General features: G+C 46.4%; 1 protein-coding gene across 3 annotated transcripts; it reads right to left on the bottom strand.

Moving 5' to 3' along the window:
* Window positions 1–7,806: 7,806 nt before the first annotated feature.
* Window positions 7,807–12,089, bottom strand: rbp4 (retinol binding protein 4, plasma). 3 transcript variants are annotated; one of them, XM_056297095.1, is made up of 6 exons: window positions 12,069–12,089; window positions 10,623–10,742; window positions 10,157–10,293; window positions 9,843–9,949; window positions 8,494–8,706; window positions 7,807–8,373 (listed from the first exon to the last, which is right to left on the bottom strand). In XM_056297095.1, the coding sequence occupies exons 1-6, from the start codon at window positions 12,087–12,089 to the stop codon at window positions 8,354–8,356; spliced, it is 618 nt and encodes a 205-aa protein (XP_056153070.1). In that variant the 3' UTR covers window positions 7,807–8,353. The 3 variants fall into 3 exon arrangements, with proteins under 3 accessions (XP_056153070.1, XP_056153069.1, XP_056153071.1); XM_056297094.1 differs by lacking the exon at window positions 12,069–12,089 and adding an exon at window positions 11,141–11,263 and having other exon boundaries at window positions 10,623–10,745; XM_056297096.1 differs by lacking the exon at window positions 12,069–12,089 and adding an exon at window positions 11,141–11,164.
* Window positions 12,090–17,397: the final 5,308 nt, after the last annotated feature.

Raw genomic sequence — 17,397 nt, 5'->3', positions numbered from 1 at the left:
CGGTATACTTCATTATCTCTTCGAAGGTTTTGAAGTAATGGTGTTTTTTGATAAACCAAAGGCAAACCGACTTTGCTTCCAGCTATTGGTTTCTGTTGGGTTCAAACTTGTGGTTTGTGTTCATCCTCATGTGTACGGGTGGTTATAGATGGCCTAGTCTTTTTCTCTCTTGCTTTTATTGTGTTTTTAAAAAGAAGGCTCATTACGCGTCCAGGTAGCGTGGCAGTCTATTCTGTTGCCTACCAACACGGGGATCGCCGGTTCAAATCCCCGTGTTACCTCCGGCTTGGTCGGGCGCCCCTACAGACACAATTGGCCGTATCTGTGGGTGGGAAGCTGGCTGTGAGTATGTGTCCTGGTCGCTGCACTAGCGCCTCCTCTGGTCAGTCGGTGCACCTATTGGGGGGGGGGGACTGGAGGGAATAGCGTGATCTTCCCACGCGCTACCTCCCCCTGGTGAAACTCCTCACTGTCAGGTGAAAAGAAGCGGCTGGCGACTCCACATGTATGGGAGGAGGCATGTGGTAGTCTGCAGCCCTGCCCGGATCAGCAGAGGGGGTGGAGCGGCGACCGGGATGGCTCGGAAGAGTGGGGTAATTGGCCAAGTACAACTGGGGAGAAAAATGAGAGGGGGGGGGGGGTCCAAAAAAAAAGCTCATTGAAATGCAAATCGATGACAGCTTACCGGCATTCTTGTGCCTCATCACCCGTAAGAGTGGACGGGGGTTGTGTTTTACTGTTGCCTCTCAGGCATCGTGTGTTGTGTGTGTGTGTGTCTGCTGCGTCCCATCATGAAGACCGCGTCTGGTTTCTGAATGTACTAAGATCCGCCGCCATCCCCGCCCCGACTGTGCGAGCCCGCAGGCCTGTAAAGCTGGAATTAGATTGCATGGCTTAAGTCCTCGTATTAAACTATTTAAGGCAGGGGATTAGTAAAGGTCCTCTTGGTAGGGCAGAAGACGTTAAGGTGCCTTTATTCCCACAGCCCCAGCAATGTGACCAGGTGCAATTACCAAGACACAGAGACGGATGAGATAACTAGGTTGCTCCCCTTTTCCTCAGCTGGTTGTTATTTGTTTTGATGCCCCCCTCCCCCCCCAGCCTGAGCTGTACAGTTAAAGAGTGCTGTTTTCAGTTACAGAACCATGACGTCTGTTTTGACGCTTGCTGTCCAGTCAGCCATATGTACGGATAACGATAGCCTACCTACTTTTTACTCTTAATGTATTTAAGTCTGACGTGTGGAGTTTGCATGTTCTCCCCCGTGTCCGGCCCAGTGGTCAGCACTGTGGCCTCACAGCAAGAAGGTCCTGGGTTCAAACCCCAAGGCCGTCCCGGGTCCTTCCTGTGTGGAGTTTGCATGTTCTCCCCGTGTCTGCGTGGGTTTCCTCCGGGTGCTCCGGTTTCCTCCCACCATCAAAAAGACACGCATGTTAGGGTTAATACTCCCGCCTGTGCCCCTGAGCAAGGCAACGGAAAGAAGAACTGGAGTTGGTCCCCGGGCGCTGCAGCTGCCCACTGCTCCTATACAATAGGGTGGGTTACATGCAGAGGACACATTCATTGGGACCTGTACAATGTCCAAATAAACTGGCTTTCCTTCTCTTTTTTAAAGTTTTTTTTTTTAAAGAATTTTTTTATTCTTGTCTTCTTGTGTGCGTTTTTTGTAATATGTATACACTGTACTGTACAAAAGTGTGCAATAAAGATTCAGATCTGTCCTTTTGAAGGCGACACCCCTGTCTAATTCCGTTCAGCGCATCAGCTTCTTGTCGCGCGTTCAAGTGCGTCTCGAGGTTTTGTTCAGATATCGCCGATGTCCAAAATATTCTTTGCTCCGTTTTAAACTTAAAGTTACACCGCGCAAGTTTGGAAGAGTCGTGGCGCCTGTCGGCTGCAAGATGTATGTCCTTACTGCTTTCAGTACATGCTTAAAGCCTGCAGTGACCACAACTTGTTGAAGAAACATATTTTCCCTCTACCGCCATGTATGAATTTATTCAGAACTGCTGAAGACACTAGCGTGTGTCCTTTCTGTGGGCGAGCTCTCTGTGTGACTGACACTATCTTGCCACCAGAGCCATGCGTGATGCACGAGAAGACCGGTCACGCCGCAACACTTAAGGTTCGACCAGCTACTGGGTGTACCGAGCGGATTCACATTTGTTCTTCATAAACACGCATATTAATATTAAGTCAAGATAATGCTGGTGGTGCATAGAAAATAGACGTTTTGGAGTCAAAATGCCACTGTAGGAGCAGCCAGCAAACTAAACTCTAGGGACCTGCATAGATCAGAACAACCAAGGCGGTCATTTTGACCGTTCTGGATTTTCAGTTTAATGACTTTATGAAAAAGAGCAGATGCAGACCTGCCGCTCCACGGATGCTCCCAAAATTGAACATATTGCATTAAAATGAGTCTCAGATCAGTTGCACAAAAAAAGTTACGGTAACATCTTCCTAAAACGACCACGAGCGGTCAAAATGACCGTGCGTAATTTGCGCGTCATTGCGCGCGTCATGTCAGTATTTATGGCGTGTGTTGTTCGCGTCGTTTCCTTCAAAACGTTCAATTCTTTTTTTTTTTTAAACTTTTTTTTTTCTTTTACATTTCAGCTTTTATAAGCCTTGTGACGTTTGTTGGATTGGGAATACGTGTTTTCCGTTTTGTTTTCCAACATGTCTGGGTACAGCCGCCGTTTCAGACAAACCAGGACTACCACCGAGTCGTCGCAGTATTGTAATGACCAGGAATGACTAGACTCGCTTGCCCTTGGCTAACGGACTGGACCCTTTAGTCGACTGGTTAACGTAGTCTCCCGTGGTGCGGGAGACCCGGGTTCGCATCCCGGCTGCGGCAGTTCCAGGCTGCCCCCCCCCCCACTCGAATTCGCTACAGTATTTACAGGCTTTGGACAGCGGTGATTTTAAATTGTTTGAAATAATAATATTAAAGTTGTTAAAATTTTAATTTTGGTGTCAGTCGTTTCCTAACAGACATAGTAACATATGCAATGCATTAATATCTCAGTTGGGTATTTATTTTGACACAATATAGCGTTTAAAAACCGTGGGCGGTCATTTTGACGGCCCACGGTCGTTCTAGTTGTTTTTAAGTTCTGGTCATTGTTCGGGGCTGTTTCAATATTTTATAAAATAAATACGTAAAATAATGATTCTGCAAATAAAATATGAAATGAAAGGAAAATGAATTAAAAAAGAACAAAACATAAATGAGATAAAGATAGTTTCAGCAGTTCGGACAATTATATAGCTTACACACGTCGAGGGTTTTTAAGGCTTTGAGGTTTGTGCAGTGCTGAATAGTGTGTATGTATTGCTGCACTTCATCTATAAACATTTTGAATAAAGGTTTTCTGTTAGAAAATTTACTTTTGGGAATGTGAAATTTTGCTAAAATAATGAAAAGATTTATAAAATATTATTTTTGTTCTGAATTGCATGCATCATAGAAACCAAACAGCACTATATATATATATATATATATATATATATATATATATATATATATATATATATATATATATATATATAACTTTATTTCTAGTTTTTCCCCTTATCCCACCCGATTAACCCAACAGCATATGGCCGGAACTCTTGTCGAATAACCCCCCTGGCCTCGCATGGGTTGCATCACCTTCAGGCCGCGAAGGAGGCGTAGGGAGAATGCTTTCGGTTGCTTGGCTGCAGGCGCCCGGATGGGCCAGAGGGGTCGCCGGAGAACGACGAGTCCCCGAACACTACACCGACCTACACCCACTATCCCTTGGGTAAGGGTGGCCTAATGGCGTTATTATTTTTCCCACCTGGATTCCGGGAAGACCCGCCCCTACTCTATCTCTGATTGGCTAACCCTAACCTTAACCAACCCAACCAACGGAGGCAACGAGTACTAGCCAATCAGAGGCAGAGTTCCCGGAATGCGGGTGGGGGGAAAAACAAGGCGGCCTAATGAACGCCTTACCCCGTGGACGCTCTGGCCGTGACCGGTTACGACGAGTCTGGGGTACGAACCTCCCGGCCACATGACGAGCGGACTGCAAGAACGGCGGTTTAGCCCGCTCGACCACCAGAGCGGCCGCACTTTTGTTTTTGACGGCAAGCGACGCACACAAGTGACGTGGTCCATCATGCCCCTCCCTCCGATCTGCCCACGAGCGCAGCATTACAGCGGCGGCGACAACGTAGCATAGCTAGCTAGCTTCCGGTTCTGCTTCATGGCGAGAACTACTGACGACGGCAGAAGCAACATGTCCAATATTCCCCTCTTTCAGCCGTGTGGGACAAACGAATTCGGATGTACTTCCTGAAAGGGCCGAGCTGTGCGCACTCTGCTGCGAAGCTGTTGTGTCCAGCTTGGAGTGTGGAGCGTCATGTTGAGACGAGGCGGGAGAAGAACGTCACAGATAATGAGGCCGATGAAGCCGAGTCCATCCAGAGGGCAGCGGCCCAGTACGGGAAGCTACAGCCCGATGTGCCGTCCAGAACCGAGCCAACAAAAAGACTCACTAGCCGATCTCCGGGGGTCTGCCCCCGTTAGTCGAGCGATGCCGCCTTGTGCTGCTATACACGCCGGCTCGAACCCCGCAGCGGGGGAAATATGCTCGGTTACACTACAGAGGGCAGCTAATAGGTCGTACAGCGCATTTCTTCACACGGGAAGCCATTCTCCGATGGAGAGCATATATAAGGAGGCTTTCCTCAGCAGTTCCCAAGTTCGCAGATCATCAGCAGGACCAAAGGATTGCCGGTTTCTGTGAAAACTGTAGAGAGGCGCGTAGACCCCTTATCGCGTGACGTAAAAGCTGCGTTGTAGTCAAGATGCGCGCGCAGAACGTGTGGCAAAACATGGCTGAGAAACAACGTGCTGTGTGTGACACTCACAGGTGAAAGCGTATAAAAGTTCAAATTAAACGGAGAAAAATTAGAAATTTGAGAAAATGGAAATCTCCGGATATTTCGAAGGTCTAAGCAAGGAAGACAGAAAGCATTGCGAGTAGAAACTTACGCTAAGCCCTGGAGAAAAACTTCCCGATCCGTTTCTGCGGCTGAAGCTCAGTGGACACGTGATCACGAAGTTGCCAAACATGGGCTGGAGGGACGTAACTGAACACCTCATGCACACATCAAGTATATTTACCAAAGAACCAATGAAGGCTTATAACAAGTCTTTAGAAGCATACGATTATTTTGTTGGTGGACATGTCCAAGACTGCTTTTACCATCCGTTATCGAAGGAAAACAAGTTTTGCTTCATCAAATCAGAGGTAAGCCCTCCTAGTTGAATTGTTTGTACGGTGATGAGATCGAGGCTGGAGTCAAATTATGACCTCAAACATCATGACACAAGAAAGCTGATGGAGTCGTTGTCAAGACTTGAGGAAGGCCAGGCATTAACAACTCAAACTTTAGTTTGGTAGTTTCTTTACAAGGACAGTATCACGTTTAGAGCTGTTACTTAGGTATGTTCGATCACAATACTTGTTTGTGTAAGACGCTGATACATACCAGATATGAAATGTTCTCCGCAAATCTTCGCGTTTGATATTTGCTCTTCTGACCACGCCTTCCAGATCGCATGAATCCACGCCCGTCGTCTTCATTTTTCGATTGGAGTTTTCCCTTTCGGCATGCGATAAAAATGCAGATGCTTGTTTTTACCATCTTTAGGATTTTGCAACCGACAGCGCAGCAACTGTGAGGCATTTCAGACGATCTCTTCGAAATGAACGTAGTGACGTTTACACAAGACTCGTGGCCCCTTTTTGCCTCACAATCTGCGCAGGCACAATCTGCGCATGTAAATAAGGAAACGGTCTATAACGTCTATGCCCCTCCCTCTCCACGCGCCCCTCTCCTCAGCCCGACCTTGCCCGCCTCTCAGCCCTTCCCCGCCCTACCTCTTGCCCACTTTTTCAAAATTGTGCAGTAGGTGGCGTTAGGCTCAGACCTGGGGGAGAAGTTACGCTTTAAACCTGCGGTGCGGAAGTTCTCTGGCGGCGGGAGTACTTACGTCTCTTCTATCAGCTTCTTGGGTTTTTCCGCCATAGTTTCCAAGCCTGGGCGCTTTGTGGCAGAAAGCCCCGAAGGCAAGCCCATCAGAGGGATGCAAACGCTTTCATCACACGGAATTTCAGCTTGCTAATTATTATTAATATTATTATTCCCCCTTTTTTCCCCCAATTGTACTTGGCCAATTAACCCCCTCTGCCGGGCCGTCCCGGTCGCTGCTCCACCCCCTCTGCCGGTCCGGGGAGGGCTGCAGACTACCACATGCCTCCTCCCATACATGTGGAGTCATCAGCCGCTTCTTTTCACCTGACAGTGAGGAGTTTCACCAGGGGGACATAGCGCGTGGGAGGGTCACGCTATTCCGCCCAGTTCCCCCTCCCGCCGTGAGCAGGCGCCCCGACCGACCAGAGGAGGCGCTACTGCAGCGACCAGGACACATACCCCCGCCCGGCTTCCCACCCGCAGACACGGCCAGTTGTGACTGTATGGGCGCCCAACCAAGCCGGAGGTAACACGGGGATTCAAACCGGCGATGATTGATTGATTGATTGATTGATTGATTGATTGATTGATTGATTGATTGATTGATAGGCAACGGAATAGACCGCTAGGCTACCCGGATGCCCCCGGGGTTTCAGCTCTGGCAGAACAATCATTGCTGGTTGACGTAAAATGCATCACTATGTGTCACTTCTGGTGTGCCAGCGCGAGAATGTCGCCCCAGACAGTATGCGCGCGCATTTTGGCAGCAAAAGAGGCAACTTCTCCATCTCCAGTCAGTGCAGAGTGCAAGTGGATTTTTGATCGATTTACATTTTTAAAATGTCATCTTGTTGTGTTGTGGGTTGCCAGAACGGGTCTAGCAAAAGTAAAGGTATTAATTTCTACAGGGGAAAGACCGCTCAATGCAAACAGGCGAAGATTGTGGCTACAAGCAGTAAAACGAGTCTAGATAAATGCATAAGTGGCTATCATAACAAATAGAGGGTATGTTGTAGCATGAATAAGAGGTTATAGCATACAATTGTACGGTCGCAAATAATAAAATCCATTTGTTGCAGCCAAAATGCGCGCGCATACTAAATCAAGTGATCACTGTTTACCCACTGTAAAAGGGTCCATACTGCGAAAGGGAGCGATCTGCCTGACGGTGATGGGCTTAATCATCATTGTGTGACCTCGTTTGGCAAGGCCTCGCACGTCATGGACGTCCTTTTTCATGAGAAAGTCCCGCATTCAAGCTTTAATATAGGCAAAACGACAGTCTGACAAAGTCAAAAGTACGGAAGCCGAGAACGGCCGTGCTTGCGATTATTTTTTTAACGCCGTCATCTCGTGATCGCGATTTACTCCTTGTTATCGCGAGATAACAGAGCTCGCGACTTTTACTTTCTCGAGATCGCGGGAAACTATGGAGAACTTGAAAATGGGAGTCGGAATCGCCGCGGTCACGCCACGGCGCCCTGCAGGGGGCGCTATCGAGGCTCCATGGTGCATTCCGGTGCACCTTGTAAAACTCTCACTTACGAACAAAATCTATAAAGTCAAGTTTTATCCATGAAAGAAAATCCCAAGTGTGGTTTATGGTATACGTTAATATTTTAATTCAAAGTGGTACAAGAAGGCTACACCATACAGTCACAAAAGAAACAAAGCTACAGTATCTATATAGTACATTCAGTATGTGTGTGTGTGTGTGTGTGTGTGTGTGTGTGTGTGTGTGTAAAAAGAACCACATGTATAATTGTATTTTAATTATGTATTTTTGAGTATATATATATATATATATATATATATATTCCTCTATGTGAAGATGTGGCCAATGACTGGTAACATGTTAGACATTGGAGTTACATTCAAGAGGTAAAATTGCTCTTTACCGCTGATGAGAGTTCTTATTTACTGACCCCGTATCATGCTCTTGTTTTGTTGGGTAATTTTTTGTTTTTACTTAATTATAAAAAGTGACTACTTGTTATCCAAGAAAAAAAGACCTTATGGCTTACTGACTCCAACACTACCGGTCCTAGATAAGCATCTCAGCTTGCAGCTAACCAGTAGCCATTGCTTTCACTATTAACCATATTAAGCATGACACTTAAAAAGAAGTATCTTAAAAAAAAAAAAAGGAAAGAAAAACCGAACCTGATTTGAGTACGGAACAAAACTTGAAAAGTGTTTAAATGTAATTAAGTCTTATACGGGATGATGCAAAACTGACACCTGACCACTGTCAATGTTCAGCCTCTCCTTTATGTACAGTGTTGATATGTTGATGTCAAAGTCTCCTCCTGTGATGCTCCTCAGTTTCAGTAGATCAGCTTGCCTGGCAGTGGCCTGCAAGACACAGATGGATAGGTCAGATGGATAGATCAGATGAATGGATGGATGGATAGATAGATAGATAGATAGATAGATAGATAGATAGATAGATAGATAGATAGATAGATAGCCCACCGTTGTGTGCAACGCGTCTGTATTTGCCGAGCAGGCACAGCTCCTGCTTCCTCTGGGTGACGATGCGCTGGTCCTCTGGCCTCAGGCCTGTCGGATGGCGAGAGAAGATAAAGGAGTAGCCATCCAGACACGTGCCATCTTCGTCCACTGTTCTGCAGGCGTAGTGGATGGCGTAGTTTTCGTAGTCGGTGTCAATGACCCAGTGATCATCATCTGGGAGTCCAAGGAGAAATGATTGAAAAGAGGAATATTAGCGGCGGAGAGTGGAATGGAAAAGATAGGATAAAATAGAAGGTATACGAGACGAATGGGTGGCAAGGACAAGGTTTTGAGTTTTATCCAGCTGTGATTGCATGATTTGGAAAAAAAATGTGTTTAAGGGCTGCAATTTATCACTTAGATGTGTGCATGTTGCCAAAATACCACAAGTGGGGATGGAAGGCCAGATTAAATGCACTCGAAGGGCAGTGACGCACCGGACAACTTTCTCAACAATGTCAGAGCAACAGTTATTTTGCAATACTCCTTCGCTGATTTCATATCAGCATCTTCCTCCTCAGCTGAATCCTATTCAGTATTTTGCATGCAAGGATAAGCACCTGTGGTAAGAGACTACACATTTTTTTCTATATCCTTAAATGAGATTTGAGCTCTGGACAACCACTATCAATTTTCCCAAAGGAAAAGGCAATGATTGATGACAGGACAGTCCGGCATTGACACCAGAATTTTTCCTGCTTTACTTAGCACATCCTTGACCTCATGTCAACCCAAAAACTGTTTTCTTCCAAAAAAGAAACTGGAACCTAACCTCATGACTCGTCGACCTGGATGAGAAGAAATTACTACGGACTTGTACGCAGTTATACTTTGCTTTCAAGTGATACAGCGCCCATCTGTGGTGGTATCGTACTGACCATTTGGAGTCACTGGTATCGCTTTATTTGCCAGACGCGAGTGTCATAAGTGAAGCTGTTGCACAACAGATGCTTCGGTTGATAATTAAATTACACCAGCAGGGTTCTGTAATATAGGGCAATATGCCCTTTGGCATGGCAATTTCGAGTCACATAACTGCCCCCACATTGCCAATTTCGAAAGCCGTTGCTCTCAGCATGCACCTGGTTAGGATCACCTAGACCGTTTTGCTTTTGCTTAATCTGATTTTGCAGAAAAATAGAGGGGGAGGAGCTCGGGGTGACCTGGTAAGACTGCTGGCAGTCGTGATCATCACAATCCTTGTTTTGTTTTTCTTTATTATTGCATGCAACAAATCATCCAGTCTCAAGTGAGGAATTGATGTTATCTTCTCGCAGGTTTGGGCCTAAACGCCAAGTTCCACAACTTACATCCTTTCTCCAGAAAGCTGGCAGCTCCCCAGTACTTCATCTTGAACTTGGCGGGATCGTTGGTGTCCTCAAAAGTGGCAAACATGTTGGCGCAGGTTTCCCAGTTGCTGGAGGTAAAGAAGAGAGGAACGGAAAACAGAAAGCCGACGAGAAACACAGAGGACAAAGGGAAAAGGTAACGCACAACAAGAAAAATAAATCATGTGGTGAATTCTAAACACACTGGCAGATAAAATGGCCTGGAGTAACTCGGACCAGAACTGAACGGGAGCCCACTTACTGGGTAGAACCAGCAGAAGATGAACACGACTTACTTGAAGATGACGACTCTGCCCTCAGCAGTGGCTGTCATCGTGCCATCTTCCTTAATTGTGAACTCGGCCACGATGTTATCCAGCAGGAACAGGCCAATGGGGTCCTTCTTGGCCACAGCATACCAGACCCCGGCATACTGTAACGGTACAGGACCAAAGACCTCTTTGTTTTGTTTCACTTTATTTTAATCACCAAATATTTACATTCATTTCCTGACCAATATGAATTTATAACCTGGTTTCAATAAGAAATAGCATTTAAAATGTAACTAGGTGGTAATTAGAATTAAAAATGTAATTACGTTCAGTTATAAAGTGATGGCTGGCATGAAACTAAAGCTTACTTTTGAAATATTACAGGTATCTTGCAGATATCTAAAGTGTCCAGAGTGATCTCATATGGTGCATTTAAGAAAAGGGAACGTTTTCCCTCTCTTCTGATGGACTCCGGTAGGACGGGACTCACCCTGCTTCTGTCGAAGTTCGGCATGACTTTGATATTCGCCACTTGGCAGTCCTGTTGTGCCCAGCACACGACCAGGAGGGAGAGGGCCACGATGCCGCGCAACATTCTGCCTCTTCCGCACTGCTGCACAGAGACAGAACGAAAGAAAGAGCAAGACGGTAAGAAAGAAAGAAAGCACAAGACAGGAAGAAAGTGCAAGACAGGAAGAAAGCACCAGACAGAAAGAAAGAAAGATCATTTGTTGAGGGACAACATAGCATATAACCTATGAATCCCCAACCGCCAGCATGCTAGTTCAGTAGCTCAAGTCCTCACATCAGTGCAGCTATTCCATTTGGAGAATTTATCGCTATGCAGTACGAACTACTCAGTAACAAACACGACTAAATTAAAAGATGCTTTGTATTAAAACAAACACCTGAAGAAATAATGATGTAAGAAAGTTTAGGCAGAACATTTTCAAAACAAAACAAAATCACGAAGGTTGAAATCCACGCTGCTCCGTTAACCAAGCATACCTTGTTGTTACCGAAAAGATGCACTGTGAGGGCTGGTGAGGATCCTGTGGTTCCTCTGACGGGTCTGGTCTTATATACAGTGGGCTGGTGTTGCATAAGGACTCGTAGGGACCTGAGACTACCCTGCCCCCCCAACCCCCAACCCCCAGCTTGCCTTCTATTGGACAAACATTTACATAACTGCAGGCCTCTCTCCCATTGATTTGTGTGTTCTCTGCATTTGACCCACCGCTGTGACAGCACCACCCCCCCCCCACCCCCAAAAAAGTGTTTTTCACTTGGAACTGTTGAAAGCAGTCTTATGAAAGCAACCACAGGTGCTGCCAGGAGTCACATCTGGAATAGGCTATACAATGTGTGTGTGGATGTACACACACACACTATGTGCTGAGACACTCACTCAGTCGGATTCGTGCACATGCACACTGTGCATCGAGGTCATAAATCTCCAGCGAAGGTTTTTTTTCACCGACAGCCATTTGGACTCATGTCTATGTCTGGATTTAAGACGTGCTTCAGCTTGTTGTTTTGTTTTTTGTTTTTTGTTTTTTGTTTCCATTGTTTTCCACCTTAGAGCCCTCCATGCTGGCTTCCTGTCACAGTGCACTTCATTGCACCGTGACAGACCGAATTATGTTCTTACAGCTAATGCAGTTGTGTAAATGGTGGTGAGAATGACAAAGTCCAGCTTTAAGAAAGACTAATCAATATCCAGGAGGAAGACACACATGTTAATCTCAACCCCAAGGGCCATAATCAGCAACCCAAACACCAGTCAGTGGTGCTGGGAAAAGAACTGTTGGCTGTTATCCAAACCCTCTGTATGCAGATGTGGTCTGGTGTGCCCGTGTGTGGATCTCCGAGAGAGTAGGGTGTGAGAGTATGAAGGAGAGAGAGAGAGCGACAGACAGAGAGCTGAAGGACTCACATCAATGACCAGTGAAGACATAAAATGGATCACTGAAAATCTGTTCCTCAGCTTTGATTCCGTGGACCAAGTACGTCGACGAGTTTACCTGATGGAAACCGTCCCGCGTCAGCGAATTCCAGGAGTCTGTTGTTGTTTTTGGGGGTTTTTTTTGTTTCTTGTCAAAGCATTGTTTGTATGCTGAAAGCCGCTGAGACAGACTAAGCTGCTACCTTCCATATGCAGATAATACCACGCTCTATCAAGCAGACAGCTCTGCCTGTCACGTGGGCTACCCGCTGCAGAAAGGTCTTATTTTTCCAAACCCACAACGTCCATAAACCATCTGAGTTGTCTTGATGTGGATTCCCCTATCTGGTGCTCTGCGCAATCGCACACAAATGCTGAGATTTATTTCGGAATACTATTACCCCATGGCTGACTCTTACGCAAGACTACATGCAGGACTTTTATAGTTAAACCATACTCAATAAGCTGGCTATGGAGCGTAAGTTATGATGGGGGTTTTTTTTTCTTCCTGTTTTACAAATGATCCATTTCCTTTGCTCAGGGATCATATAACGCAGGCCTCGGAGGCCCAGGTTGAAGAATACGAACGCGACACAGCCAAACATCTGCATCTTACATAACTCAGACGCGGCCGGTCGAAGAGCACCAGCAGTCATCTGGAGCAAAAAAAAAAAAAATAGCAGTGGCTGTACCGCGGCCAGAATGACATTTCATAATTGCAAACAGCGGCCAAGAAGGAGTACCCCACTGCTGAGCTCGTGTAGGCGAGCCTTTAACGAGTTACTCAAATGATAACGTCATAGTTGAAGAGGAAGATGATTTTTTTTCATGTGAAGAATGTGCTGAGCCTCCCTTTACTCAGAACCATGTTTATTGGCCATGTAGGTTTGCACAAACATGGAATTTGACTTCGGTTTTGTGTCTCTCTTAGTGTACTTAACGTAGAATAACAACACTACAACACAACACAACAATCTTCAGATATATACACAAGGACTGACTATACAGGCAATAAGAGGTGATAAGGTGCAGCGGTGCAGACAATATATTGGAGATGCTGAAATAGATGTTAGCAGGTTTCTTACATACATGCCTGAGGTAGATGGACATGACGGAGAGTACCAGTGTACAATGTACAGTACAGTATGCAACATGTACAGTACAGTATATGCAACATGTACAGTACAGTATGCAACATGTACAGTACAGTATACAACATGTACAGTACAGTATATACAACATGTACAGTACAGTATATGCAACATGTACAGTACAGTATGCAACATGTACAGTACAGTATACAACATGTACAGTACAGTATATGCAACATGTACAGTACAGTATGCAACATGTACAGTACAGTATACAACATGTACAGTACAGTATATACAACATGTACAGTACAGTATATGCAACATGTACAGTACAGTATACAACATGTACAGTACAGTATATGCAACATGTACAGTACAGTATATACAACATGAACAGTACAATATATACAACATGTACAGTACAATATATACAACATGTACAGTACAGTATATACAACATGAACAGTACAATATATACAAAATGGTGGGATTTATTTGACAGTGTTAAGCGTTCATTTGAATGGCAGCCCATGGAAAGAACCTGTTTTTATATCTGGTTGTTTTGGGGTACAGTGCTCTGTAGTGCCTACCAGAGGGGAGGAGATGCAACAGGTTGTGACCAGGGTATGATGGATCTGTAGTGATGTTGCCCGCCTGTTTCCTGAGTCTGGAGGTGTATAACGAGGGCAGGTGGGCACCAATGAGTTTCTCTGCAGACCTAACTGTCCGTTGTAGTCTGCCCCTGTCCTGTTTGGTGGCCGATCCAAACCAGGCAGTGATGGATGTGCAGAGGACAGACTGGATTATTGCAGTGTGGAACTGAGTCATCAGTTCCTGAGGCAGGGTGAACTTCCTGAGCTGGTGGAGAAAGTACATCCTCTGCTTGGCCTTTTTGATGATTGTGTCTATATTGGATGCCCACCTTAGGTCCTGGAAGATCGTGGAGCCCAGAAATCTGTAGATTTCCACCACAGACACCGTGCTGTCGAGTATGGTGAGGGGAGCAGTGTTAGGGGTGCTCCTCCTGAAGTCCACTGTCAGCTCCACTGTTTTGAGCGTGTTCGGCTCCAGGTTGTTATGGCTACACCAGAGGGCCAGCTGATCAACCTCCCGTCTATATGCAGACTCAGCACCGTCCCGGATAAGGCCAATGATGGTTGTGTCATCCTTAAACTTCGGGAGTTTAACAGACGGGTCACCTGAGGTGCAGTCATTTATGTAGAGGGAGAAGAGTAGAGGGGAGAGCACACATCCCTGGGGGGCGCCAGAGCTGATTGTCTGGGTGCTGGGTGTGATTTTCCCCAGCCTCACCAGCTACCTCCTGTCTGTCAGGAAGTTTTTAATCCACTGGCAGATGGGGGCTGGTACAGTGAGCTGGGTGAGTTTGGAGTGGAGGATATGCGGGACGATGGTGTTGAACACTGAGCTGAAGTCCACAAACAGGACCCTTGTCTGTGTCCCTGGGGAGTCAATTTGTTGGAAGCTGTAGTGCAATCCCATGTTGACTGCATCCTCCCCTGACCTATTTGCTCGGTAGGCAAACTGCAGGAGGTCGAGCAGGGGGGCCTATGATTTCTTCCATGTGGGCCAACACCAGTTTCTTGAAGGATTTCTTGACCACAGATGTTAGAACAATGGGCCTGTAGTCATTTAATCCTGTGATATAGGGTTTGTTGGGGACCAGGATGATAGTGGAGCTCTTGAAGCAGGAGGGGACTTCACACAGCTCCAGTGATCTTTTGAAGATCAATGAAAAAATGGGGGCCAGCTGGTCAGCACAGACTTTCAGACAGGAGGGTGACACGCCATCCGGACCCAGTGCCTCCCTGGTCTTCTGTCTCTGGAAGAGCTGGCGCATGTCCTCAACACAGATCCTGAGTGCGGGTGGGGGAGGGGGGAGGGGAGAGTGGCTGGCAGGGGGTGCAGTTGGCTGTGTGTTGTGGCCAGAGAGGGTGAGGGGTGTGCAAGTTTGCTTTTCAAAGCTTCAGTAAAACCCATTTCGGTCATCAGCCAGTTGATGGTTCCCTGCAGTGGGGCGGGGGGGGGGGTCTCCTGTAGTTGGTAGAATCTGAATATCACTATTGAAGAAGGTTGAATCAGTTCATCTGGACCCAACGGTGTATCCAGGTCAACTGATTCAACCTTTGAGTTTCTTCCCTGGCTTATTGAGTGTGCATCGAGACAATATTGGTTTGTGAGGGTCTCAGGAAGACTCGTAACATTTAAGGTAACCCACGGCGGGCTTCTCTCTCATGCAGCAAATCCTCTTGCAAGATTGGTTGTTATTGTTGTTTCTTCTACTTTTCGTTTTTGTTTTTGTTTTTTTTCAAATGGCAGATATCTCATTTTGAAATTAAAACCCTTTATTTACAGTTCAATTCCCAAGCCCAGCACCGCTCGTATGGAGGTGGGACATGTGTGTGACGGTGGCGGTGCTGTGGGTCCACTGGAATGATGAAGGTTCCCGTCTTCAGACTCACACAGAGGTATTTTACTCTACATTTGCTCGCATCCAGTTAGAGACTCTGGTGCTAGCCTACAGGGCAGTGAAAGGAACAGCTCCTTCCTATCTCCAGGCCATGGTCAAGTCCTACACCTCTGCCCGACCACTTCGTTCTGCTGCCTCGGGACGCCTGGTTGCCCCGTCGCTCAGAGGCCCCTGCTGCCGATCGACCCGGTCACGGCTCTGTTCTGTCCTGGCCCCACAGTGGTGGACTGACTCCCCACTGATGTCAGGACAGCGGAGTCGCTGCCCATCTTTCGGCGCAGGTTGAAAACTCACCTCTTTAAGAACCACTACCCTGTTACTTGTTCTTAGCACTTATTGTATTCACTCATTTAAAAAACTCTCTTTCTTGCACTTTTACTTTAGCACTGGTTTTGCTCTTAGATGCTTGTTTAGATGCACCTATGACCTCTGATGACTAGTAGTTCTCCTGATTTCCTACGTTAAATGATGCACTTATTGTAAGTCGCTGTGGATAATAAGCGTCGGCTAAATGACTGTAATGTCATGCCATGTAATTTGAAATGGCAGCACAGAAAAACATCAACAACACGGCGAAGTTCTGAATCTGCAGCTTTGTGTTGGCGAGCAACAGAGCCGCCTAATCCGCTGGATGACTTTGTGTTTCTATTTTGGACTTTATTCCAGTTTAGCAGACCGGAGCGTTGCAGAGGGATTGCCTCACCAACGACTACCGACTTCTTTGAGATTCAGACAGACAACGTATTTGAATTGTGTAATGAGAAAAGTCTCACTCTCTCCTCTCCTCTCCTCTCTCTCCTCTCTCCTGTCGCTACCTCGCTCTCTCCTCTCTCTCTCCTGTCTCTCTCTTTCCTGTCTCTCGCTATCACTCTCTCCTGTCTCTCCCTCTTCTGTCTCTCTGTCCTGTCTCTATCTCTCTCTCCTGTCTCTCTATGCTCTCTCTCTCTCCTGTCTCTCTCGCTATCTCTATCACTCCTGTCTCTCTCTCGCCTGTCTGTCTCTGTTTATCCTGTCTCTCTCTCTCTATCTCTGTCTCCTGTCTCTCTCGTCTCTCCCTATCCCGTCTCTCTCTATCTATCTCTCATTTCTCTCTCTTTCCTGTTGCTCTCTCTCCTGTTGCTCTCGCTCCTGTCTCTTTCTATCCCTCTGCTGTCTCTCTCCTGTCTCTCTCTCCCTATCCTGTCTCTTTACTGTCTCTCTTGCTATCTCTATCACCCCTGTCTCTCTCTATCTCTCTCCTGTCCCTCTCTCGCCTGTCTCTGTCTCTGTTTATCCTGTCTCTCTCTCCATCTCTGTCTCCTGTCTCTCTCGTCTCTCTCTATCCCGTCTCTCTCTATCTATCTCTAATTTCTATCTCTCTCCTGTTGCTCACGCTCCTGTCTCTGTCTCCTGTCTCTTTCTATCCCTCTCCTGTCTCTCTCCTGTCTCTCTCTCTCCTGTCTCCCTATTCTGTCTCTCTCTCTCCCGTCAATTCAATGCAATTCAATATGTGCTGTATTGGCATGACATACGTTTGTGTACATATTGCCAAAGCATGTAAAACAACAACACAATACAACAATAAGTATAATAATAACAGCAACAACAATGATTATGATATCCTGTCTCTCTCTACCCTGTCTCTCTGTCTCTGTCTGTCTCTTTCTCTCTCGCTCTCTCTCGCTCTCTATCAAAAGAAAGGTATGCTTACATTGACCTCCACCGACCTGGCATTGCTGAGTCCTAAGATTGTACCTTT

The sequence above is a fragment of the Lampris incognitus genome, chromosome 17, assembly GCF_029633865.1.
Source record: "Lampris incognitus isolate fLamInc1 chromosome 17, fLamInc1.hap2, whole genome shotgun sequence".
Classification (NCBI taxonomy): domain Eukaryota; kingdom Metazoa; phylum Chordata; class Actinopteri; order Lampriformes; family Lampridae; genus Lampris; species Lampris incognitus.
This window is presented reverse-complemented; position numbering and strand designations above follow the sequence as displayed.

Bases quoted from the DNA above. Each gene is read 5' to 3' on its own strand.
- rbp4 (XM_056297094.1), bottom strand. From the start codon at position 11,236: ATGCAACACCAGCCCACTGTATATAAGACCAGACCCGTCAGAGGAACC. The intron at 9,950-10,156 runs GTAAGTCGTGTT...CTTTACCTCCAG, and splicing joins GGCAGAGTCGTCATCTTCAA to CAACTGGGAAACCTGCGCCA. The intron at 8,374-8,493 runs GTGGGCTATCTA...TGTGTCTTGCAG, and splicing joins CAGACGCGTTGCACACAACG to GCCACTGCCAGGCAAGCTGA.